The sequence below is a fragment of the Chiloscyllium punctatum genome, chromosome 10, assembly GCF_047496795.1.
Source record: "Chiloscyllium punctatum isolate Juve2018m chromosome 10, sChiPun1.3, whole genome shotgun sequence".
Taxonomy (NCBI): domain Eukaryota; kingdom Metazoa; phylum Chordata; class Chondrichthyes; order Orectolobiformes; family Hemiscylliidae; genus Chiloscyllium; species Chiloscyllium punctatum.
In genome coordinates, this window is record NC_092748.1 from 66,657,864 (window position 1) to 66,684,634 (window position 26,771).

Here is a 26,771-nt window from a genome sequence, read left to right on the forward strand (position 1 = left end):
GGTGGAGGCTGGTATAACATTTAAAAGGCATCTGGATGGATATTTGAATAGGAAGGGTTTAGAGGGATATGAGCCAAATATTGGCAAATGGGACTTGATTTATTTAGGATATCTGGTCAGTATGGATGAGCTGCACTCCATCTCTATAACTCTCTGAGGTGTCCTAGGTTAATATTGCTTACACTACTTCAGTGGAACTTGTTGTAGTTGATGATTAAACTTCTAACAGAAAGAACTACATCTGAGAAATTAAATGAAGAAAGGTTTTACTTTGCTTTATTGAAGGGAATGGGCAAGATAAAAATCTAATGAACTAAATACTGTACTGCAATGTAATTGGAGTGAAAATTGGATAAATTGAGGCTACACAGTTTCCAAGCCTGTACAAATGAGAGACAGCAGAACATAAACTGGTTCTCCCAGCTCCTCCCATATAATTATCGTGTTCTATGTATTATTAGAAGTGCACTCCCTTCCTGAAGTCATGTAAACTCCTGGAAATGAATATTTCATACAAAGATCCAGAATAGTTTGGAAAATTATCCTCTACTTCCTTTCAGTGATATATACTAATTTCAGAGATTACGTGGATCTGGTCTATATGCAGCATACATATCTATGGTGTGAAGCAGGTTCAATTCTCTCATTTGAAGAAAGCTTTTGGATTTAGAGAAGAATCAAGAATTGGTCGAACTCCTTTGCATCTAAACAGCAATGCACGTGCCATAACTCCACTGTTTAAACTTTATACCGCTTGGATGTATTTGTTCCAGGTGTTCCAACCAAGTAGTTCACAACAACCTTCCAACAACCAGCATCATCATGTGCTTCGTGGATGAAGTGTGGTCCACGCTTCTGAGGTCAGTTCACAGCATCTTCAACAGATCCCCTGTTCATCTCATTAAAGAGGTTATCCTTGTGGATGACTTTAGCACCAAAGGTAAGAAAGGACTATTTCAGTCAGTGTTACTGAAGCATACATTCCTCAAAAGATTCCTGGATATCATTACCTTAAAATGGGTGCGAAATTTAAAGAATTGGTCATTCTGAAACCTAAGTAAAACACTTCTACTTGTGCATGTCAGTTTCTGAACTATAAGAACATTTTTCTGTGACAACTGAGGTCTCCTGGAATGTTTCTATTTGCTGTGTAACACTGAACTGTCCCTGTTTTACGTAGTAGGGGTTATGCTGCTTGAATTAGTAGCAATCCTGCTATTGTAAAAGTAAACTTAAGAAATTGCATTTTTTTTTGTGAAGAATTTCCTTGAGCAGTTCTCTTGATCAGTCTCCAAACGTTAATCAGTTTATCACTGACATTTCATCCAAACTTTCACTGAAATTACTACAACCAATTTGGACAATTGCCAAGGAAATACCCAGCAAATGCCTTTGACAAACTAGTTTGAGTGTTAATTGTCTTAGAGTCATAGAGTCATGCAGCATAGTAACAGTCCCTTCAGCCCACCATGTCTGTGCTGACCAACAAACAACAAACTGCATTAATCTCATTTACCTTCACTTGGTCCGTAGCCTACTATGCCCTGACATTTTAAGTGTTTGTCTAGATGCCTCTTAAATGTTGTGAGAGTGCCTGCCTCCACCACCCTCTCAGGCTGCACATTCATATTTCTACTACGTTGGCTGAAAAAATATTTTCTCCGATCCCCTTTAAACTATTTACTTCTCACCTTAAAGTTTTGCCTTCTGGTCTGAGACATGTCTGTCATGGGGAAAAGATTCTCATGATCTATCCTGGCTATGCCTCTTATAATTTTATACCTCAATCAAATACCCCCTCAGCCTCCTCTACTCCAGTGAAAATGAACCAGGCTCTTTTCATATCTGAGCCTTTCCATCCCAGGTAGCATGCTGACAAATGTCCTCTGCATCTTCTCCAGTGCAGTCATGTCCTCCTGATAGTGTGGTGACCAGAACTGCACATATTATTCTATCTGTGGCCTCATCTATGTTTTATAAAGTTGCTTGCTCTTATATTCTACAGGCCAGCTCATGAAGGCAAGCCTCCCATTTGTCTACCTGTACTGACACCTTCAGGGATCTGTGGTCTTGCACACCAAAATCCCTTGGTTTGTCAGCACTCCCTAGGGACCTACTGTTCATGATGTAAATTTCTTACATACCTGATTGAACCTGTTGCTGACTTTCCATTTACTCTGTACCCCATTTACCTCCCCAACAGCAAGAGCAAATCTCCCAGCAAGGTTATTGGACACATTTTGGTTCAGGGGTAACCTGTACAGCTTATACAGGTCCCATCTACCCCAGAAACTATCTCAGTAATCCAAAATTCTTAAGCCCTACCTCTTACACCATCCCTTTAGCCACACATTCATCTGAGCTATCTTCCTACTCCTTAATAACATGTGGCACTGGAAATAATCTGAATATTACAACCTTAGTAATCTTCCTCTTTAATCTGCTATCTTAAGTCTCCAAATTTCTAATGCAATTCCTCTTTTTTTTTACCCATGTTGTTGGTACTAACATGTAGTAGGACTTCTGGCTGTTCATTCGCCCCCTTCAGATTGCCCTGTAGTTGCTCTGAGCCATCCCTGACTCTTGCACCAGAGAGGTTGCAAAGCAGTCAAGAGTCTTGTTTATGGCCACAGATCCTGCTATCAGTTCCCCTTACATCGAGTCCCTATCACAAAAGCTGTCCTAATCTTTTCCTCCCTTATAGCAGAGCCAACCATTGTGCGACAAACTTAGCAGTTGGTGCTTTCCCTTGCAAGGCCGTTTCCCCCACCCCCAATAGTAGCCAACGTGATATATCTGTTTAAGAGGGGGATGGCCAAAGGGGATTCCTGCAATGCCTTCCCACGCCTATTCGTCTTCCTGGTGGTCACCCAACACTTTTCCTCACTTGTGCTGTGATTGGCTCTCTAAACATGGCATCAACGATGTCCTCAACATCATGGGTGCTCCATAGTGAGTCCATCCGCAGCTCCAGCCTCTCCGTGCAGTCAATCGGGAATTGGAGCTGAACACACTTCCTGCATAAATAGTTGCCATGAATACTGGAAGTGTCACTGATTTCCCACATATTGCAGGAGGAACATTCCACAGAGCCAAGGTTTCCAGTCATTGTGATCTTTACCAACTACAAACAGTAAATGAGGAACCGATTACTCAACCTTACCACTCACCAAATCAGATTTCTCGCTATCTCTCTCTCTTTATGCCCAACAAACTGCAAGTCACAAAAAGAAGGACTTTACACTCTGTTTTCCTCGCCTATGTCTCAGCCCCTAAAGCTGGGTTCCTAAACAGCCAATTCTGTGTCCTACATCACTTTCTCCTGATATAGAGTCATAGAGATGTACAGCTTGGAAACAGACCCTTCAGTCCAACCCGTCCACGCCGACCAGATATCCCAACCCAATCTAGTCCCACCTGCCAGCACCTGGCCCATAACCCTCCAAACCCTTCCTATTCATATACCCATCCAAATGCCTCTTAAATGTTGCAATTGTACCAGCCTCCACCACATCCTCTGGCAGCTTATTCCATACACGTAACACCCTCTGCGTGAAAAAGTTGCCCTTTAGGTCTCTTTTATATCTTTCCCCTCTCACCCTAAAACTATGCCCTCTAATTCTGGACTCCCCGACCCCAGGGAAAAGACTTTGTCTATTTACCCTATCCATGCCCCTCATAATTTTGTAAACCTCTATAAGGTCTCCCCTCAGAAGCCGACGCTCCAGGGAAAACAGCCCTTGCCTGTTCAGCCTCTCCCTGTAGCTCAGATCCTCCAACCCTGGCAACATCCTTGTAGATCTTTTCTGAACCTTTTCAAGTTTCATAACGTCTTTCCGATAGGAAGGAGAGCAGACTTGCACGCAATATTCCAACAGTGGTCTAACCAATGTCCTGTACAGCTGCAACATGACCTCCCAACTCCTGTACTCAATACTCTGACTGATAAAGGAAAGCATACCAAACACCTTCTTCACTATCCTATCTGTCTGCGACTCCACTTTCAAGGATTTATGAACCTGTGACTCCAAGATCTCCTTGTTCAGCAACACTCCCTAGGACCTTACCATTAAGTGTATAAGTCCTGCTAAGATTTGCTTTCCCAAAATGCAGCACCTCACATTTATCTGAATTCAACTCCATCTGCCACTTCTCAGCCCATTGGCCCATCTGGTCAAGATCATTTTGTAATCTGAGGTAATTCTCTTCGCTGTCCACTACACCTCCAATTTTGGTGTCATCTGCAAACTTACTAACTGTACCTCTTATGCTCGCATCCAAATCATTTATGCAAATGACAAAAAGTAGATCATCTCGGGAACTCTGCATCTGGATTCAGTGAAGGTTCGCTTCGCTCCCACTTCTGCTCCAACTGAGCTTGAGCTATGCCTTGCCCCTCAAGCTTTCATCAGGAAGCTCCACCATCACCATTCATTCAAGTTCGCTTCATTTTTCTCATGCTGCTGCTCCAACTAAGCAGCAATCAAAATTGGATTCGGCAGGACTTTACTTTGTAATTGTATATTCATCGTCAAAATACTGTTAATAAATACTAGGTAAAGGTATGATACAGCACAATTATTATTATCACAAAGAATTTTGCTGCTAAATGGATTTTGTCCCCTCACAAAATGCTCATTGTTAACACTCATTGGACTGAAGTCACAATATCATTGTGTATACAGTATAGAGAAAGGTAAAATGTTATTTTTGAAATCAGATTTAGTTGTGTAATAGTGACATTAATTTTACATCACAGATTTTGCCTTGGGAACAAATCATATATAAGAAAAGTTACAAATCTTTTAGGCTGTGTTTTAAACAGAAATTGAGACATAACTAGCAAATTTAAAATGGGTACGCTTTTTAGGTAATTAGTTGAAGAAATATAATTACTATTTTCTGTGATTTCTAGTTGTGTTTCAGTGACCTGTAAATGTTATTTATTTGCATTGACTTTAACAAAATTTTCAAAAATGTCTTCTTTTAACAGCCAAACACAACTGTTTCTTCATATACACATTTATTCATTGAACTGGTAGACTATTAGGCTCTTGCTGTCTTTACTTGCATCCAGCAGAAATCAGGTATCATGATTGTAAGCATTAGGACTAGAAGATTTTGCACTCTCAGCTCAAGGATGTTGAATGGTATTGTCTCAATAGCTGAGGTATTGTCTCCTTGCTAAAAATACTTGAATTGTTCATCCCAAAAATATACCACAAAATATACTTCCACACTGAAGAACTTTAATAAATCTTTCATTTGGAATATCTTAAACTATTTGTATATGTAGCCGCTTCTCAAATATGAGTGTAACAGGCAGTTTCTGGGTTGTGAACAAGTTCCATTCTTGAGTCTATTTGCAAGAGGATTTGTATGCAAGTTGGAACACATTACAGAATAATTAAAGTCATTTGCAAGCATAGGACATATTTATCTGTCGGATCTTTAAAATTACACCCTGTATGAGGGTGCATTCATAAATCGGGGACCTTAGAGTGGAATGCAAAACTCCTAAATCGTTCAAAATTAAATTGACTCAGCTTTTGTTAAAGATTATAGATTGATTATCGATGTTTCTCTGACTTATTTTCTAATAGAAAAGCTACTTTTAAATCTCAAAGACCATTTGTATTTTTTGTTTGAAATAGCAACTTCACTTAAGTCAGGATTTTAAAAATTGCTTAAAGAAGGTCTTCCTTGGAAAATAAAAGTTTTCACTTTGCTGTTAAGAGATAAAGCTGTAAAGCACTGATGAGTCTGAGAGATATAATGGGTACACATCAAGATATTACAGAGTTGCAAGAATATAGTACAGTTCTCAATGTTGAACTTTACTTAAAGATGTGCTTTAGTTGTGTACCCAATTAACTTCGAATTGTCATCAAAGATATGTGTGACCTCTTTTCAAAAAGTTTTTTTTATTAATACTGCAAGACAAAAGGTGCATCAGTAATTTAAAAATACAATGAATAGGGAAAGCATTTTAGTTGCTGGTGGATTGCGCTGTGTATTCAAAAATTAGGCTTTTGTTGATGTTGTAAAGATAACATTTTCTGGGGAAGTACTTAATAAAGACATATAACATGACACATTCATTAATATTCAGGCTGTTTTCAAATATAACTAGAAAACAGTACAGGAAGATACCATTTAGCCCATCATGCCTCTGTCAGTTCTTTGGCAGAGTTATCTACTTCCCACTGCTCAATTTCTTTGTGAATCTTCACTAAGGAGAAATGAAGTTGTAATTAGGGTAACATTGTTAGGGGAATAGACACTGGTCTCTGTGGCCAGGATTGAGAATCCCGGGATCTGTGTTGCCTGCCTAGTTCAGAATATCTCATCTGGGCTGCAGAAAAACTTGGAGTGGTAGGGAAAAGATCAGTTGTCATGGTCTACATAGGTACCTAATGATATAGCTAGAAAGAGGAAAGAGGTTCTGCTGAAGGAATATGAGCAGCTGGGGCTAAATTAAAATGTGCAACCAAAAACATCATAATCTCTGGATTACTACCTGAACCATGAAAAAATTGGCACAGGGACTACAAGACTAAAGAGGTGAATAGTTAGCTCAGAGATTGACGTGGGAGAAAAAGGTTTGAATTCACAGGACATTGCCAGTAGTATGGAGAAGGAGGGAGTTGTGCCGATGGAACAGGGTCTACCTGAGTCATGGTGATACCAGGGTCTTTGAGTATCATATATCTATGGATGTGGATAGGGCTTTGAAGTAATGAACTAAATAGCTCAACTGTACCAATGTAAATACAGTGAAGGAGACTTATTTCTACCATTAATAGTTGACCAGAACCTATCCAAATGCAAAGCATAGTCTGTCACATTTAGTATTCTATGCCTTCAATGTACCTATCTCAATTATTGACCATTCTGCCAAGGAGGATTTTTGAGGCCTTTTCCAGGCAAAATAGAATAAAATCTCCTATTTATCCTCATTATGAAGGTATTCAGACCCTGTCTTTGTTTGGTCCAGAATCTTTCCTGCTGTCCCTAGGAATTCCTGTCAGTTATTTGTCAAGGTAAAAACGATGACTGCAGATGCTGGAAACCAGTTTCTGGATTAGTGGTGCTGGAAGAGCACAGCAGTTCAGGCAGCATCCGAGGAGCAGTAAAATTGATGTTTCAGGCAAAAGCCCTTCATCAGGAATACAGGCAGAGAGCCTGAAGCGTGGAGAGATAAGTGAGAGGAGGGTGGGGGGGGTGGGAAGAAAGTAGCATAGAGTACAATAGGTGAGTGGGGGAGGGGATGAAGGTGATAGGTCGGGGGGGGTGGAGTGGATAGGTGGAAAAGAAGATAGGCAGGTCGGACAAGTCATGGGGACAGTGCTGAGCTGGAAGTTTGGAACTGCAGTGAGGTGGGGGAAGGGGAAATGAGGAAACTGTTGAAGTCCACATTGATGCCCTGGGGTTGAAGTGTTCCGAGGTGGAAGATGAGGCATTCTTTCTCCAGGCATCTGGTGGTGAGAGAGCGGCGGTGAAGAAGGCCCAGGACCTCCATGTCCTCCATGTCCTCGGCAGAGTGGGAGGGGGAGTTGAAATGTTGGGTCACAGGGTGGTGTGGTTGATTGGTGCGGGTGTCCTGGAGATGTTCTCTAAAACGCTCTGCGAGGAGGCGTCCAGCGCGCCTCAACATTGGGGATATTGGTGGATGTGCAGGTAAAACTTTGATGGATGTGGAAGGCTCCTTTAAGGCCTTGGATGGAGGTGAGGGAGGAGGTGTGGGCACAGGTTTTGCAATTCCTGCAGTGGCAGGGGAAGGTGCCAGGATGGGAGGGTGGGTTGAAGGAGGGCGTGGACCTGACCAAATAGTCACGGAGGGAACGGTCTTTGCGGAAGGCGGAAAGGGGTGGGGAGGGAAATATATCCCTGGTGGTGGGGTCTGTTTGGAGGTGGCGGAAGTGTCGGCGGATGATCTGGTTTATGCCCGAAACGTCGATTTTACTGCTCCTCGGATGCTGCCTGAACTGCTGTGCTCTTCCAGCACCACTAATCCAATTATTTGTAAAGATTCCACTGACACAAAACTACATGGGTTGCCCAGGAATTACCTCCAATATCTTCCCTTGAATTGGGTCATCCTGATTCTCACTGGCATATTTCTGCTCCACTATAATACAGTGGAATCACAGTGGAACCAATTTGAACTACCCATCAGCAATTCCAATGAAGTCACACCTTTGATTGATATTTTGCAATCAAAGTGTAAAAATAAATGAGCATTTTTTAATTAATTAGAAATAATACTGAAATTATTTTAAAAATTCCAGGTAATGCAATGAATAATAACTCAGAATATTATATTTTTAATAAGAAACTAAATCACTTACATTGTCAGTTGATGGTGTGGCACAGTGGCTCAGTGGTTAACATTGCTGGCTCACAGTACCAGCGTCCCAGGTTCAATTCCAGCCTTGGGTGAATGTCTGTGTGGAGTTTGTACATTCTCCCCATGTCTATGTGGGTTCCCTCTGGTTGTTCCGGTTTCCTCCCACAGTCCAAAGATGTGCAGGTCAGGTGAATTGACCATGCTAAATTGCCCATATTGCTCGGTGCATTAGTCAGAGGGAAATGGGTCTGGGTGGGTTATTCTTCAGAGAGTCAGTGTGGACTGGTTGGGCTGAAGGGCCTGTTTCCACACTGTCTAATCAAATATGGCAGCTGAATTATCGTCTTTTCTTTCTTAATTTCCTTTTTTATTTCATGAGAGTACTTCTACCCAAGTTCTTTCTGCATCTGAAATAAGAAAGATTATAAATAAAATTGGATGTTTTTTCATGTCCAAATGCAAAAATATTATCTAATTATTTCATTGAGAAATCAACTAATCAATACATTTTGCTTTTCTCTTATATAGAATATCTGAAAGAAAATTTAGATAAATACATGTCGCAATTCCCAAAAGTTCGTGTTATTCACCTACACGAACGTCATGGTTTAATACGAGCCAGACTTGTAGGTGCAGCTGTTGCTACAGGTATGATATGATTATTTTTCTCTAATTTGTTTTATTTCTGTCATTTGTCTTATGCTTCAAGGAGGTAAAGAGATTCAATTGAACTACTATTCACTGAAATGATAAATGTCAAGATTTTGTGTTTAAAATTAACTTCTAATGTTAAAATTACTAATGACAAAACACCATAAACTAATCGCTTTATTTTAGTTTGTAGGCATTAAACATTTTAAAAAACCAAATGAAGTTTTCTACAACTCTTCTACAACTGAAAATTTTCAGTTTTGTTATGTTGCTCAGTCTCTTATGGAGATGATCACTTCTCCTGGAACCAATTCACGATGTTTTTTCAGGACCCCGAGGGTTTTACTTCTGTTCTTTTCCTTTTTGAATACAATCTTACACATTGAGCGATTTCCTCAGGATTTTCTTTCTATCTCCAACTCGGTAAACATTCCAGCTTTGTTTCACTTTACCATGATTGTGGTTTACAAAGTGAGTGTGAATGCCCACCCACGTTCCATGTAGTGAACAGTAGAGACAGCAGTTTCTCTATTTAAGGTGCAGGTTAAGCCAACATCTGTCTTGTTTATTTCCCTCAATTGTCTGCAGATCAACCAAGATCAAAATTACAACAACCTTCAGTCAATGATATCTCCAGAAATTTAGATAATCCTGTATTCTGATCTCAAAATAGCATTCTCTATCGTCCACTCCATGGCACCATGAAACTCCTTCAACCCTGTATGCATGCTGAAGTAGTGATCAACTATATCTAATGACCACTGCTTTTCATCTTAGAGTCAAAGGAACAGGTTCCAACATAACTATTTATTCCTTGATTCTCACAACAATTTTTGAGTTTTCAACTTAGCCCTCTATTTGCAGACTTGGAAACGTTTATCATTGTCTCCAGGTGTTAACATTTAACTCCTCCTTTTCAGTACCACAGTGTATACCTTTGCTCAGTGGCCTGGTGTACTGTCAGCATAGCTTACATGACTCTTTTGATTTTATTCCAAGTTTACAGTCCAAAATTACAAAAGTCCTTTAAACCAAAAGCTCTAAAAAAAACTGATCGTGTTATGGAACCACATTCTATATACACACTACCCTTTGCATGAAAAATTTACCCCTTAGGTCCCTTTTAAATTTTTCCCCTCTCACCCTAAACCTATGCCTTCTAGTACTGTACTCCCACACCCCAGAGAAAAGACCTTGTCTGTTTACCTTTTTCATGCCTGTCTTGATTTTATAAACCTCTGTAAGGTCAACCCTGGCAACATCTTTGTTGGTCTTTTCTGAACCCTTTCAAGTTTCACAATATCCTTCTGATAGGGAGGAGACCAGAATTGCACACAGTATTCCAAAAGTGACCTAACCAATGTCCTGTACAGCTGCAACATGACCTCCCAACTCCTATACCCGATGATCTGACCAATAAAGGAAAGCAGACCAAAAGCTGCCTTCACTATCCTATCTACCTGTAACTCCGCTTTCAAGGAACTATGAACCTGCACTTCAAGGTCTCTTTATCCAGCCACACTCCCCAAGACCTTACCATTAAGTGTATAAATCCTGCCTTGATTTGCCTTTCCAACATGCAGCACCTCACATTTATCTAAATTAAACTCCATCTGCCACTCCTTGGCCCATTGGGCCATCTGATCAAGATCCCGTTGTATTCTGAGGTAACCTTCTTCGCTGTCTACTACAATTTTGGTGTCATCTCCAAACTTTAACTATACATCCTATGATGTAGAGGTATTTAGAGCAAAAGATCACAGTGTCTTGCGACTAAAATGATATATTGAAGATACCTAGTTTGCTGTTAAGTCTTTCTGTTAAGATGAAAGACTAAACAGCAATCTAGGTTTGTTCAATATATCTTTTTAGTTGCATGACATAGTAATCTTTTGCTATAAATTTTGTGTATTACGATCCTCTTCCAAAGCTACCTGATGAAGGAGCAGTGCTGTGAAAGCTAGTTCTTCCAAATAAACCTGTTGGACTATAACCTGGTGTGTGATTTTTAACTTTATACCTCCTATGTTCTCATCCAAATAATTTACATAAATCCTTCAGCTTCTTTTTCTTTTTCTCTCATCCCCTTTCTTGGCCTCTGACATCCAACCCCAGCCTCTCACTTTCAACCTCCAAAGCAGAGTCAGAGGTTGGGGGAGACACCAGGGGTTAGTGGCTGGAGTGGGGATACTGGCCAGCAGCGGTACGAAGTGGGGATGCAGTGACCAGCAGCCAGAGCGAGGATGCTGGTGGCCTAGAGCTTATGCCCGAAACGTCAATTCTCCTGCTCCTTGGATGCTGCCTGACCTGCTGTGCTTTTCCAGCAACACTTTTTCAGCTCTGATCTCAAGCATCTGCAGTCCTCACTTTCTCCTAGAGCAGGGATGCCAGGGAAGTGTTGCCAGCAGTCCAAAGCAGGGACACAAACAGCTAGCAGCTGGAGCAGGGATGCCTGCGACCAGCAGCCCCATGCAGTGCAGGGGTAGTGGCCTGGTGCAATAGCATGGTGACAGCCGGCGGTCAGACCATATGGAAGCACCATGGTCTCCTGCGGAGAGCCTTTGGGGAGAGACTGTGATAATTGTCTTTTTAACTTTATTTCTTGTTTTTTTCTGACCTATGGTCATATTGTGTCTAGCTGTAATATAACTTTTTTCTTCATTTCTCTATTCTGTAACTAAGAATTGTATCAAAGTACCTTTATACTAAAACAGCACTCTATGTGGTGACTTATAAACTTTTCACTGTACTCATTTGAGTGCATGTGACAATAAAGCTAATTCAATTCAATTCAAATGGATGATCCACCTCCAGCATCACAGATGCAAGTCTTCAGCCAATTTGGTTCACTCCAGGTGATATGGACAAATAGCTGAAGATACATGATGTTGCAAAGGCTATGAAACATGTCAATGCTCAGTCTATAAAATTGAATGCTCCAAAACCAACTGCACCCTCAACCTAATACATGTACAATGCTAGCATCTACCCAGCAATGTGGAAAATTGCTCAAGGATCTCCTGTTCGTAAAAAAACAGGACCCATCCAACCTGGCCAATTATCACCGCATCAGTCTGCAAAATAGTGGGAGGAGTTGTCAACAATGCAAACAATAATCTGCTCAACAACTCTCAGCTTTGATTCTGCCAGGCCCACTCAGCTCCTGATTTCATTTAAATCTTAGTCAAAACATGTACAAAAGGACTGAATTCGAGGGGAAGTGAGGGCGACTACCCTTGACATCAAGGTAACATTTGACCTCGAAGGAGCCCAATCAAAACTAGTTTGAATGGAAATCAGGAGGATATCTGTCTACTGGTTGTCATCATAACAAGTACAAAGATGGTTATGGTTGTTGGAAAGCATACCACTAAGGTGTAGGTATTCACTACAGCAAGTTCTCAGGATAGCATTCTAGCCCAGTTCTTGACAGCTGCTTCATTAATGACATTTCCTCCACTATATGACCCAAAGTGAGACATTGGCTGATGATATCACAATATTTTGCACAGTTTGCGACTTTTTGCATATTAAACAGTCCATGTTCAGATGTAGAAAGACATGGACAATATTCAAGCTCAGAGTGGAGTGGCTAATAACATTTGTGTCATAAAAATGACAGACAATGACAATCTTCAATAAGAGAGAACCCACATATTGCCTCTTAATGTTCCGGTGTGATAGCAAAGCTGTATCTCCCAATATCAACATCCAAGAACTTACCATTGATGAAAAACTGAACTGGACCAGCCAAATAAATACTGTGGCCACAACAGCAGTTCAGAGGTTCAACTCTGTGGCAAGTAACTTATTTTGTGACTCCTGAAAGCCTGTTGACTAAATACAATGCATCTGACACCTCTGTCATTCACTGCCTCCACCACTGATGTGTAGTGATAGCAGTACATAATATTTACAAGATGCACTGTAGCAATGCACCAAAGCTTCTTAGACACCATCTTCCAAATCTATGACCTCTACCAGATTGAAGGACAAGAGAATTAGATACATTGGAACACCATCACCTGCAGGTTCCCCTCCAAATCTTAACTTAGAACTATATAGAAATACAGAAAACAGGATCAGGTTTAGGCCATTCAGCCATTTGAGCCTCCAGCACCATTCAATATGATCATAGCTGATCATCCAACTCAGATCCTTAGTCAAAACATGTACAAAAGGACTGAACTCAAGGGCAAGTGAAGATGTTAGCAAGTCTGGAAAGTGTGAAAATAGATAAGTTGCCTGGGTTGGATAGATTCCCTAGGATTTTCTGGGAAGCCAGGGAGGAGATTGCAGAGCCTTTAGCTTTGATCTTTATGTCGTCATTGTGTACAGGAATAGTGCCAGAAGACTGGAGGATAGTAAATGTTGTCCCCTTGTTCAAGAAGGAGAGTAAAGACAACTCTGGTAATTATAGACCAGTGAGCCTTATTTTGGTTGTGGGTAGTGTTGGAAAAGGTTATAAGAGATAGGATTTATAAACATCTGGAGATGTTTGATTAGGGATAGTCAACATGGTTTTGTGAAAGGTAGGTCATGCCTCACAAACCTTATTGAGTTCTTTAAGATGATGACCAAACAGGTAAATAAGGGTAAAGCGGTTGATGTGGTATATATGGATTTTAGTAAGGCATTTGATAAGGATCCCCACGGTAGGCTAATGCGCAAAATACAGAGCATGGGATTGAGGGTGATTTAGTGGTTTGGATCTGAAATTGGCTAGCTGAAAGAAGACAGAGGGTGGTGGTAAATGGGAAATATTCATTCTGGAGTTCAGTTACTAGTGGTGTACCGCAATGATCTGTTTTGGGGCCACTGCTGTTTGTCATTTTTATAAATAATCTGGATGAGGGTGTAGAAGGATGGGTTAGTAAATTTGCGGATGATACTAAAGTTAGTGGAGTTGTGGATAGTGTAGAAGGATGTTGCAGGTTACAGAGGGACATAGTTAAGCTGCAGAGCTGGGCTGAGAGGTGTCAAATGGAGTTTAATGCGGAAAAGTGTGAGGTGATTCACTTCACTTTGGATGGAGCAACAGGAATGAAGGGTACTGGGCTAGTGGTAAGATTCTTGGTAGTATAAATGATCAATGTCCATGACATAGATCCCTGAAAGTTGCCACCCAGGTTGGTGGATTTTTAAGAAGGTATACGGTGTGTTAGCTTTTATTGGTAGAGGGATTGAGTTTCAGAGCCACAGGGTCATGCTGCACCTGTACAAAACTCTGGTGCAGCCACACTTGGAGTTCTGGTCACCACATTATACAAAGAATGTAGAAGCTTTGGAATGGGTTCAGAGGAGATTTATTAGGATGTTGCCTGATATGGAGGGAAAGTCTTATGAGGAAATGCTGAGGGACTTGAGGCTGTTTGTTTCAGAGAGAAGAAGGTTGAGAGGTGACTTAATTGAGACATAAAAGATAATCAGAGGGTTAGAAAGGGTGGACAGTGAGAGCCTTTTTCCTCGGATGATGATGGCTAGCACGAGGGGACATAGCTTTAATTGAGTGGTGATAAATATAGGACAGATGTCAGAGATAGTTTCTTTACTGAGAGAGTAATAGGGGCATGGTACGCACTGCCTGCAACAGCAATAGCCTCGCCAACTTAAAGAGCATTTAAATTGTCATTGGATAAACATATGGATGAAAATGGAATAGTACAGGATCAATGGGCTTCATATTGGTTCCACAGGTCGGCGCAAGTCGGGAGCCGAAGGGCCTATACTGTGCTGTTATCTTTCATGTTCTATGTTCTAGAATTCCATAGGCTTGCCACTCACTGGGAGAATAAAACATCTCAATCTTAAATGGCGTCCCATGTATCCTTAGATTGTGACCCCTAGTTATGGACTCCCTTGTTTTTGGGAACATCTTTCCTGTGTTTACCCTATATAGTCCTGTTAGAATTGTATAGGTTTCTATGAGATTGAGTGAATATAGTCCTAACCAATCCAGTCTCTTCATATGTCAATCCTGCCATCCGAGGAATCAGTGTGGTAAAATTTTTGCACTCCCTCCACAGCCAGAACATCCTTCATCGGATAAGAAGACCAAAATTGAATGCACTTTTACGTGGTTTCACCAAGACCCTGTACAATTGCAGCAAGATATCCCTGCTTCTGTACTGGAAACCATTTGCTACGAATACTAACATAGCAATTGCTTTCCTCACTGCCTGCTGCCCCTGCATGCTTACGTTAGTGACTGGTGTACAAAGACACCAAGATCTTGTTAGCTTCTTCCTTTCCCAATATATCATTGGTCAGATAATAATCTGCCTTCCTGTTGTTGCTATCAAAGTGGATAACCTCATGTTTATCCACATTATGCTTCATCCACCATGCAGTTGCCTTCTCATTCAACTTGTCCAAATCTCTTCACAGTTGACCCTTCCACCCAGTTTTGGGTCATCTGCAATATTGCAATTTCTTCACTTCTCTTTCTGCAAAATCTTAGAATTCTCTCCCTATCCACACCATATGCACTACAGCAGTTCAGGAAGACAGCTCACCATCAACTTCTCAAAGGTAATGAGGGATTGGTGCTAAATGCTAGCCGAACTAATGATGCATATGTTCTATAAATGAATGGAAATAAAAGGTATTTGTAATTATTTTGAAGGTTGCATTGTTTTCATCGAAAGCTCACACTTCCTTTTTCACTTTTAGGTGATGTGTTAACATTTTTGGACTCCCATGTCGAATGCAATATTGGCTGGCTGGAGCCACTTTTAGAAAGAGTCTATTTAAAGCGAACAAAAGTAGCCTGTCCTGCGATTGAAATCATTAATAATGAGGATATGAGGTACAGTTATATATTTCTGTTTGATACAAATGTGGATTGTTGCATGGTTACTTTATATTGTTAAAAATCACACAACACCAGGTTATAATCCAGCAGGCTTATTTGGAAGCACTAGCTGCTCCTTCATCAGCTGGTTGTGGAGCATAAGATTGTAAGATACAGAATTTATAGCAAATGCTTACAGTGTGATGTAAGTGAAAGCATATATTGAAAAAGACCTAGATTGTTTCTTAAGTCTCTCATCTTTTAGAATGGCCATGTTGGTTTCAGTTCTTTCATATGTAAATAGCAAAACATTTTTTAAAAGTTACATTCTCAAGTGAACTTTAACAATTGGTGTCGTGTCAACCCAGATAATGAATTGAAGATGTGAGCTGCCCTGTGTGAGACTGTCTGTATCACAATGGTCAGACTGATTCAAATCTAAGAAACGGATTTACAGACTCTTACATGGATTCATGCAATTTTTGAGCAAAGTAATTGTGCAAGTACATGGAATCACGCAGTTTTTGAGCAAAGTAATTGTGCAAGTACAAATTCACCCCACAAACTTATATGTGTATCCCGAGCTTCTATCGCGACACTACAAATTTCTTACAGAAACTCAGCACCTACAGAGCAGTCATTGAGCGTCACAATGGACGTTTCAGCACTCTACACCAGCATCCCCCACAATTATGGCATTGCGGCAACAGCCTCAGTACTCACTACCAACAACTGCCAATCTCCAAGCACCGTCCTACAACTCATCCGCTTTATCCTCGATCACAATGTCTTCATTTTGACAACGGGTTCTTCATCCAGATACATGATACAGCCATGGGGACCAAATTTGCACGCCAATATGCCAACATTTTCATGCACAGGTTCGAACAAGACTTCTTCTCTACGCAGGACCTCCAACCAACACTATACACCAGGTACATTGACAACAATTTCTTCCTTTGAACCCATGGCAAGGAGTCACTGAAACAACTACACAGTGATATCAACAAGTTTCATCCCACCATCAAACTCACCATGGACTACTCTCTACTATCTGTCTCATTCTTGGACACATGCATCTCCATCAAGGATGGGCACCTCAGCACCTCACTCTCCCGCAAACCCATGGATAACCTCACGATGCTACACTTCTCCAGCTGCCACCCGAAACATGTTAAAACAGCCATGCCCTATCGACAACTCCTACGTATACACAGGATCTGTTCAGATGAGGAAGAACGTTACAGGCACCTGGAAGTACTCAAGGATGCCCTCAGAAGAACGGGGTACGATGCTCAACTCATCAACCGCCAATTCCGACGTGCCACAGCGAGGAACTATAGTGACCTCCTCAGGAGACAGACACGAGCTGCAACCAACAGGGTACCGTTCATTGTCCTGAACTTCCCAGGAGCCGAAAAATTACGCCATGTTTCTCATAGCTTGCAACACATTATTAGTGAGGATGAGCACCTCACCAAGACCTTCCCCACACCTCCACTTCTTGCCTTTAAACAACCACCAAACCTCAAACAGATCACTGTTCGTAGCAAACTGCCCAGCTTTCAAGACAATACCATTCAACCTTGTCACAGTAGGTGCTGTAAGATGTGTCAGAATGTCGACGCAGATACCACCATTATGCATGGGGACACCTCCCACCATGTATGTGGCAGGTACTCATGTGACTCAGTCAACATTATCTGTCTCATACGCTGCAGGCAAGGATGTCCTGAGGCATGGCACATTGGCAAAACCTAGCAGAGGCTACAGTATGGATGAATGGACACTGCACAACAACAGACGGAGTGTTCCCTCCTCATCAGAGAACACTTCAGTGGTCCAGGACATTTGACCTCGGACACTCCGTGATCGTCGTCCAAGGCAGACTTCAGAATAGGCAACAACAAAAAGTGGCTGAGCAGAGGCTGATAGCCAAGTTTGGTACCCATGAGGATGGCCTCAACCGGGACCTTGGGTTCATGTCACACTACAGGTGACCCCATTGCACTATACACACATACAAACAGATGCACACACACAGACACACAGACACTCCTACAGACACACACACTCTCCTACAGACCCATACACTCATACAGACCTTCTCTCATACGCTAACACATACACTCCACAATCACACACACTGTCTCACAGACCCATACACTCATGCAGACCTTCTCTCATACACTAACACATAAACTCCACATTCACACACACTGTCTCACAGACTTATACCCCTTTACACTCACACACATACACACACACTCTCACAGGCACTCATAACCCAAACCCCCCCCCCCCCACACACACACATGCTCAAAAACTGCATGAACGTGTAAAGATTCTGTAAATCCGTTTTTTAGATTAGAATCAGCCTGACCATTGTGGCACAGTCTCACACAGGGCAGCTCACACCTTCAATTCATTATCTGAGCCGACATGACACCAATTGTTAAAGTTCACTTGAGAATGTAACTTTTAAGAAATGTTTTGCTATTTACATACGAAAGAACTGAAAACAACATGGCCATTCTAAAAGATGAGAGATTTAACAAACAATCCACTTCTTTTTCAATATATGCTTTCACTTACATCACACTGTAAACGTTTGCTATAAATTCTGTGTCTTACAATCGTATACTTCAAAACCAGCTGATGAATGAGCAGCGCTCTGAAAGCTAGTGCTTCCAAATAAGCCTGTTGGACTATAACCTGGTGTTGTGTGATTTTTTAACTTTGTACACCCCAGTCTAACACCAGCATCTCCAAATCATTACTTTATATTGGTTGTCTGAGATCAGTAGAATTAAAGGTAGAGTATTCCATTGGGAATTTCTTCAGGTACACTACCAATGACCACATGTACTTCAACAGAATATTGGCTGAGACCCTGGATAAATGCATAAACGTGGCTTCTGAAATTACATCTACTTGTCAGCAATGGTCAGTAGTAAATTTCCTACATTCAGTCTCTGTAACAAAGGGTGGAATCTTTGAGGTGTCTGAGCAATATGGACTGTAGAGGGATATACTACATGATCAGATGACAAGTCCAAAAAGTCCAAAACGTGTGCCATAATTTATGGTTTCAACAAGCAGTTTGGCAAGACTATCACTAGGCAGCAGTTCATTCCTGATGAAAGGCTCCTGCCCGAAACATCGATTTTTCTGCTTCTCGGTTGCTGCCTGGCCTGCTGTGCTTTTGCAGTACCACTCTAATCTTGACTCTAATCGCCAGTATCTGCAGTCCTCACTTTCGCCTAGCAGTGCATTGCCAATTGAAGTGATTATTGCTTGTTAAACACCTTGTTGACCGCACATTGTGCCTCGTTAATATTCATCCTGCAATCTTAGCAAACTTGCCAAACAAACTAGCTGTCAGGAAAAGTCAACTAATGCAGCACCTAATGGATACGGTTCACCACTTGCGCCGATCAACCTCCATGTTGCCTACAAACAAACCACAGACCAGAACACCACCCACATGCACCTTCCTCCATAAACATTGGCATGCGGCTTCCAGCTACCACTTTTGACCATCTTGGCACCTCTCCGATGCATTGTCAGTACATTCTGGAAACACAGATTAGCATTCCAAGGAAATTCATCATTGAAAGACTGTAGCTGTGACTTTGCACATTGGTGCTGAGTTCACAGATTGGACTAGGCAGCATCTGAAGGCTGCTTGCTTGCTTGCTCTTTTAACATTCACTCACTTCGTAATTACCCACTGAATTCATGCCTTGCATTGTTTTGTCACTTAGCATGGTCTCACAACCAGGCAGTTTGCCTTGCTGCTCAGCAGCATTATCGGGACCTACGTCTTGCTATACAACAATATGTAAGATCAATGCCTCACCCTGCCTCGTCTGCTAATTATTTATGCAGCAGACATACTGCATGTGTTGAAAGCAAGCAGCCATGTCTCAAAGTCTGAGGGGAACAGTTCTCACTAAAGTCCATGAAGAAACCCATCAGTCGAGGATTCCTAGCACAGTAAGTCAAGAGGCAGCATGACATACCATGCCAGCAGATTGGCCATAGATAGGCTTCCAGTTGGGCTTTTGTCAGTCAAGTGATCCATGTCTCCTTAGTCTAGAGAGTAGTCATGTTCTGTCCTTTGACTCCTTAGTACCAGGTCAGGTGAGTGAATAGGTACAAGTTATTGGGATGGGCACTGACTGGTCATGTTGATCAAATGATCACAATCAGTTTTTTGGATCCATCCCCAGAAAACAAGGGGAGAAAGGAAGGGGTGGTGGAGTGGTAGAAAAGGGAGGATGTTGCTGTGGCAGGTTAGTCTACTGCACTTCAGGCTCTGAAAGATGGCACAGTTCACTTGTAAACATGGTCAAGGGGGAGATATGATTAAGCATGGCTTGGGAGGAGGAAATCATCCAATATATGACGTCGGTGGTGGACAGGTTGTTGGAGGGAATCCTGAGGGACAGGATGTACATGTATTTGGAAAGACAAGGACTGATTAGGGATAGTCAACATGGCTTTGTGCATGGGAAATCATGTCTCACAAACTTGATTGAGTTTTTTGAAGAAGTAAAAAGAGGATTGATGAAGGCAGAGCGGTAGATGTGATCTATATAGACTTCAGTAAGGCATTTGACAAGGTTCCCCATGGACACTGTTTAGCAAGGTTAGATCTCACAGAATACAGGGAGAACTAGATATTTGGATACAGAACTGGCTCAAAGGTAGAAGACAGAAGGTGGTGGTAGAGGGTTGTTTTTCAGACTGTTGGCCTGTGATCAGTGGAGTGCCACAAGAATCGGTGCTGGGTTCACTACTTTTTGTCATTTACATAAATGATGTGGATGTGAGCATAAGAGGTACAGTTAGTACGTTTGCAGATGACACCAAAATTGGAGGTGTAGTGGACAGCGAAGAAGGTTACCTCAGATTACAACAGGATCTTGATCAGATGGGCCAATGGGCCGAGAAATGGCAGATGGAGTTTAATTCAGATAAATGTGAGGTGCTGAATTTTGGGAAAGCAAATCTTAGCAGCATTTATACACTTAATGGTAAGGTCCTAGAGAGTGTTGCTGAACAAAGAGACCTTGGAGTGCAGGTTCATGTATCCTTGAAAGTGGAGTCACAGGTAGATAGGATAGTGAACAAGGCGTTTGGTATGCTTTCTTTTATTGGTCAGAGTATTGAGTACAGGAGTTGGGAGGTCATGTTGTGTTGTACAGGACATTGGTTAGGCCACTGTTGAAGTATTGCATGCAGTTCTGGTCTTATTCTTATCGGAAAGGTGTTGCGAAACTTGAAAGGATTCAGAAAAGATTTACAAGGATGTTGCCAGGGTTGGAGGATTTGAGCTATAGGGAGAGGCTGAACAGGCTGGGGCTGTTTTACCTGGAACATCGGAGGCTGGGGGGTGACCTTATAAAGGTTTTTACAAAATTATGAGGAGCATGGATAGGATAAATAGACAAAGTCTTTTCCGTGGGGTGGGGTAGTCCAGAACTAGAGGGCATAGGTTTAGGGTAAGAGGGGAAAGATACAAAAGGGACCTAAGGGCAACTTTTTCATGCAGAGGGTGGAACATGTATGGAATGAGCTGCTAGAGGAAGTGGCAGAGGCTGGTACAATTGCAACATTTAAAAGGCATCTGGATGGGTACATGAATAGGAAGGGTTTGGAGGGATATGGGCCGGTTGCTGGAAGGTGGGACTAGATTGAGTTGGGATATCTGGTCGACATGGACGGGTTGGACTGAAGGGTCTGTTTCCATGCTGTACATCTCTGTGACTCTGTATGGAGCATCCTGACTTACTTGGAGGGTTGAGAGGTTGGGGGAAGCACAGGGTATGACTACAAAGAACATGGTTACTTCATCTGCTAGGGACTGGGTAGGAAAGGTAGGCAGGAGTGGGCACACATGTTGGTAGGTTGAGAAGGGACTTGGGAAAGTGTGAAGTTTGTTTGAGTTGTAGGATGTGATACTAAGAGGGGAATGTGGATGTTTGACAATTAATTGCATATTCAGACTGAAGCTGAAAGCCACAGCAAAGAGTACTCACTGTTACCTAATGTGATGTATGCACATTGTTCCTCCTGTTCTCAGATAGCACAGTAGGCACTCAGTGCAGAATAACAGCCATTGAGCCTTGACTGGTGGCTATGAGGTGATGCCTAATGTTGTAACAATAAGTTCAGCACTTACACAGAAAGACTAACATGTAAGGTTAAACGACAAATATTAATGCATAAGCTGAGAGGAATGTACTAGCTATTGTAACTCATGTCACCGAAGCACCCACAATAATTCTTCTATCTTTCTCACACTACATTGTGCATCAGTACTCTCTTGTTTTGCAGTTTGGGAAATCTTGTTCAGCTGTTTGGTCCTGCAGATTCAGTGGGCAGTCCAAGGGATCCTTGTATCTTGATGATAAAAAAAAGCAAGTATCTTTTTGCCAGAGGAAAGTTGACTCTCTTCGGCTTGAATTTCCAAGAGTCGGGGCATGTGGGCAAGCAGGGCTGGCCAACAGTGTCCTGAGTGAAAACCATTGAGGGGACTGTTCATTGTTCTTCCTTTGGCAGGATGCCACCTGGCATTGCCCTGCTTCCTTGTGAGGAGACAGCATCTAGAGTGGAGTCAAGATTCCCTGTCACCTTGTCTCCACGCCTTTGATCCTGAGGATGAATGGCTGGGATGGTGCATATCACCAGCATGGTATGAGGGTGCTAGGTTTGATTCTTCGTGGTAGCTGTCAATCTAAATATGGAGGCAGGCATGTTTACATGATTTGCTGCACTAATGCAACCTCTGGGCATTGAGGGCGATTGCATTTCAGATGCCTGTCTGGCTGCTGCTTCACCCTCTTTATTTGGAAGAGGTCCCTGATCGCTGACATTATAAAGATATTTCCGACTTAGTGCTGAGCAGTATCTGGCAGTCCTCAGTGCTGGCGGCCAGGGGCGTTTCTTCATCACCCAGTTACCGAGCGGTCAGAGTGAAGTGCTCAACAGCATGTGCTCCCACACTCTAACTTTCGAACCAAAGTGTCATTTTCTTGCGGGGTGCAGAAGGCAGCATTGCTGATACTTCTTCTCAAACCTTCGAACTGTCTTCCTCAGAGATCCAGGCAGGCTCTCCTGTATGTTTCTCCACAGAGATCACGGGAAGCCTGGTTTTACTGCAAGACACAAGAGGGAAACTATCGGAACTAATACTGTAGAGTAATTCGAACTTGTGTGCAATGAATAAAACTGTCAATGCAGTTACTGACAGAGTGGTGGCGTATGTATGCTTCTGCATCCCTGCAGGGATAGCCCCGGTCTTTTGCAAGGTAAGGATTCTGTCCTCGAAGTGATGTTCCGAATGTCAGGCATCCCGCACTTGTACAGTCTTGCTGTGCCCTGTTATGGGATATCTTCTCCTGTAATGACAGAAATGGTGCGAATGAGTGAGATAACAGTGGGTGACACAGCTGTTAATGTTGATGCATGTAGAGGAAAAGTAGTATTCTGATTGGATAAGGAAGCAGCATGAAGGGTGTGCAGGGATAGTGATATCGGAAGTTGGGGGAGGTGAGATCAAGTTTTGATTTTTGCATGCAGTTGTGAGAGTGGCAGAGCATGAACATTGGTGAGAGGTGACTGAACTAGCAGAGAAAAAGAGACTGAGGTCAGATAGCAGTGAGAAGAGTGCAAAACGTAGAGCCGAAAAGGTCATTAATCCTTTTGCAGCGCTGCTAGCCGTTCCTCCACACCCTGAAAATGGCACTGACCTAGGTAGCACCCATGGATTAGACTAGCAGGGTCTAGTGGCATGACCTCCTCTGCCAGTCCTCTGGAAAATGGATGCCTCACTTCTGGATCACCACATTCACCAGGATATTCCAGTCCTTGTCAGAGAATCATGGTACCGCCTTTCCCTTTTCACCATGTTCTGACTTTCTCTTTATCCGAGCAGGGCAACTTCAGATTGCTAGTAATCATTCAGGTACACAGGAACAATTTTAAAGCTGACATGTCAGCAAGAGATTCCAGTCTTTCAATGGATTTTGCTGAGTGGCAAGTTGTTCTGGAAAAGGCCTGTGGTAAGATGGAGTGGAAATTAGACATGATTAGACATGGGGCATGATGGGTTAGCAATGTGGCAAGTCAGGTGAGATATTGCAATATAAACCTAATCATTCTCACTGAAGAAACCCTTCCCAAATAATTTGACACAACTGAGACTTAGCCAAAAACAAAATAAGATAAGATGTACCCATATATACTTGTATAAGTAAACTTCATCCCTAACTTTTATTCAACTTTAGTTTGATCTTAGTGGGCATGGCTCTGTCATGGTTCTGATGCTAGTTGGGACTTGAAATATTATTAGTTTGGTAGAAATAAATGTAATGTTGTATTTTCATTATATTCATCAATTTGTTGAATTTTTTTATTCATTCATAGAAAGTGGATGTTGTCCTTTCACTTTTTACTAGTATTTATTTTTAAAGCTATAAATTACAAATGTATGTTATAGCATTAGAAACAATAGTTCAACAACAAATTTCATTTATGAACGGCTGTCAATGATTAAAATATCCCAAAGTGCTAACACATAATCAAATAAAATTGGATACTGAACATAGAAGACAAGTCAAAGAAAGACATCAGTTTCAAAGTGGTCTTTAAGGAGAAGAGAGAGTTGGAAAAATTAAGAGAGGAATTCCAGATCCTAGGACCCAGCAGCTGGAGGTACTATTGTGAATAGAGGAGCATTTTTAAGTATTCATTCAAGAGAATATGGTCATCACTGCCAAAGGCAATGTTTATTGACCATCCTTAATTATGCTGGATAAAGTAGTAATAAATTGCCTTCTAACCACTGCAGACCTTGGGTTTTAAGAGCACCCACAAATTTGTTAGAAAGGCAATTCCAAGATTTTGAACTAGAGACAACAAAGGGACAGAGGTATAGTTGCAAGTCAGGATGATGTTTGACTGGGAGCTTTGTAAATGGCCAAATTTGGAAAAACATGGAGGGGCAGATAATTGATGCTTGCTTTGACCATCGTAGGAAGGCAATGGCCAAGTGATATTATCGCTGGACTATTAATCCAGGAACCCAGGTAATTTCGGGGAACCAGAGTTTGAATGGCAGATTATGAAATTTGAATTCAATAAAATGAAATCTGGAATTAAGAATCTAATGATGATCATAAAAACATTGTCAATTGTTTGAATAACCCTCTGGTTCTGTACTGGAGGAAAGAAAACTGTTATCTCTAACCTGGTCAGGCCCACATTTGACTCTCGACCCACAGCGATGTTGTTGATTGTTAACTGCCCTCTGGTCAATTATGGTTGGACATTAAATGCTGGTCAGCGATGCCCATGTCCCATGAATGAATAAAAGAAAATAATTCCCTAGATTCTAGAACAGTTCCTGTGGGCTGGAAGTTACAACCAAAATGCCACTTTTCAAGAAAGGAAGAAGAGAGAAAATAAGGAATTAAAGATCAGTTAGTCCAACTTTAATAATAGGGAAATTGCTAGAATTTATTAAAAGATGTGTAATAACAGAGGTCATAGAGAGGGTAGCAATAGAGCTAGTGAACACAGTGTACCTGTATGCAGATTTTTATAACAACATTTGTTTAGATGCCAAGTAAGTAGTATTAAACAAAATTTGGACATGTGGAATTAGGAATGATCTTTTTGGATGGATCAAAGATTAGTTAATGGGCAAAAGAGAGACAGTTCCAGAATTAACGAGTCATTTTAGGTTGATGGACTAGGGTGGTATCACAAGGCTTGATGTATGAGCTGCAGCCATTTTGTCCCTTTTTTATGCAGAGAAGTTTAAAATAAATGTAGCTTTAAAATAAGAAAAAGTTAGGTGGAGAGTTAGCTGTGAGGAGGGCATACAGAAACTGCAAATGTATATAGAAATGTCATTTTGGTAGAAAATATGAAAAAGCAAAACATTTTTAAAATGGTGAGTGACTAAAAATGTTAGCATTCATAGGATCCTAGGTGTCTTTGATACAAGAATCACAGAAATTTGCCAGATTGGTACAACAAGTAATTAAGCAAATAAATAGTATGTATGCCTTTTTCACAGAGAGATTTGAGTAAAATTATATAAGGTCTACATGATACCATACCTGGAGTACTTTTCACAGTTTTGGTCTCCTTATTCAAGGAAGCCTTGTAGGGACAAAGATTCCATAGGCTGAATTTATCAATGAAAACATTTTTCTCTGAGGAGAGATTGTTTGGGCCTATATTCCTTACAATTTAGAAGAATAAGATTTAATCTAATTGAACGTATAAAATTGTAAGGGCCTTGGCAAGATATGTGCTTGTAATATGTGTCACCTGGTTGGAGAGCCTAGAACAGGATCACATTTGCAAACTAAGGTGTCTGCCATTTAGGATTTGTGTGAGCAGAAATTTATATACTAAAATGTTGTAGATGTTTGGATTCTGTACCCAAGGGAGCAGTGAATGCTCAAGATTGGATACACTCAAGACAAAGATCAATAGATTTTTGCATATCAAGGAAATTAAAGATTGAGGGACTAGTTCAGGAAGATGGAGTTGAAGTAGAAGATCAGCCATGACTATATTGAATAGCAGAACAGACTGAAAGATCAATTGGACAATTCTTGCTCCTATTTCTTGAATTCATATCTTGGAAGATTATACAGCTAGTGGAGGATGCAAAGGTAAGGAAGGGCAAGACTACAAAAGATTTAAGAACAACAATGCAAAGTTTAAAATTAAGGCATTGTTGGATAACAAGCAATGTAGGTCTTTTTAAACATGGTGATTAGATATGTGATTGGTGTGAGCCGAAAAAAAGGTCAAAATACTTTTTTGCAAATGGCTTCAGGGGCTCTTTTTTCAATCTCACCAATTCATTGTGTAATACAGTCATGCAGAAGCAATATATTCTATATTTCAAAATGTTCCACATATATTACATAAAGTCAAAAGAACTGC

General features: G+C 41.3%; 1 protein-coding gene across 1 annotated transcript in view; it reads left to right on the forward strand.

Moving 5' to 3' along the window:
- LOC140482243 (polypeptide N-acetylgalactosaminyltransferase 5) overlaps positions 1–26,771 on the forward strand; it is a 73,495-nt gene that overhangs the window by 18,987 nt on the left and 27,737 nt on the right. Inside the window, exons 2-4 of the mRNA XM_072579376.1 lie at positions 774–940; positions 8,879–8,998; positions 15,674–15,809. Of these exons, the coding sequence (XP_072435477.1) occupies positions 774–940; positions 8,879–8,998; positions 15,674–15,809 (423 nt within the window). The remainder of the gene's footprint in view (positions 1–773; positions 941–8,878; positions 8,999–15,673; positions 15,810–26,771) is intronic.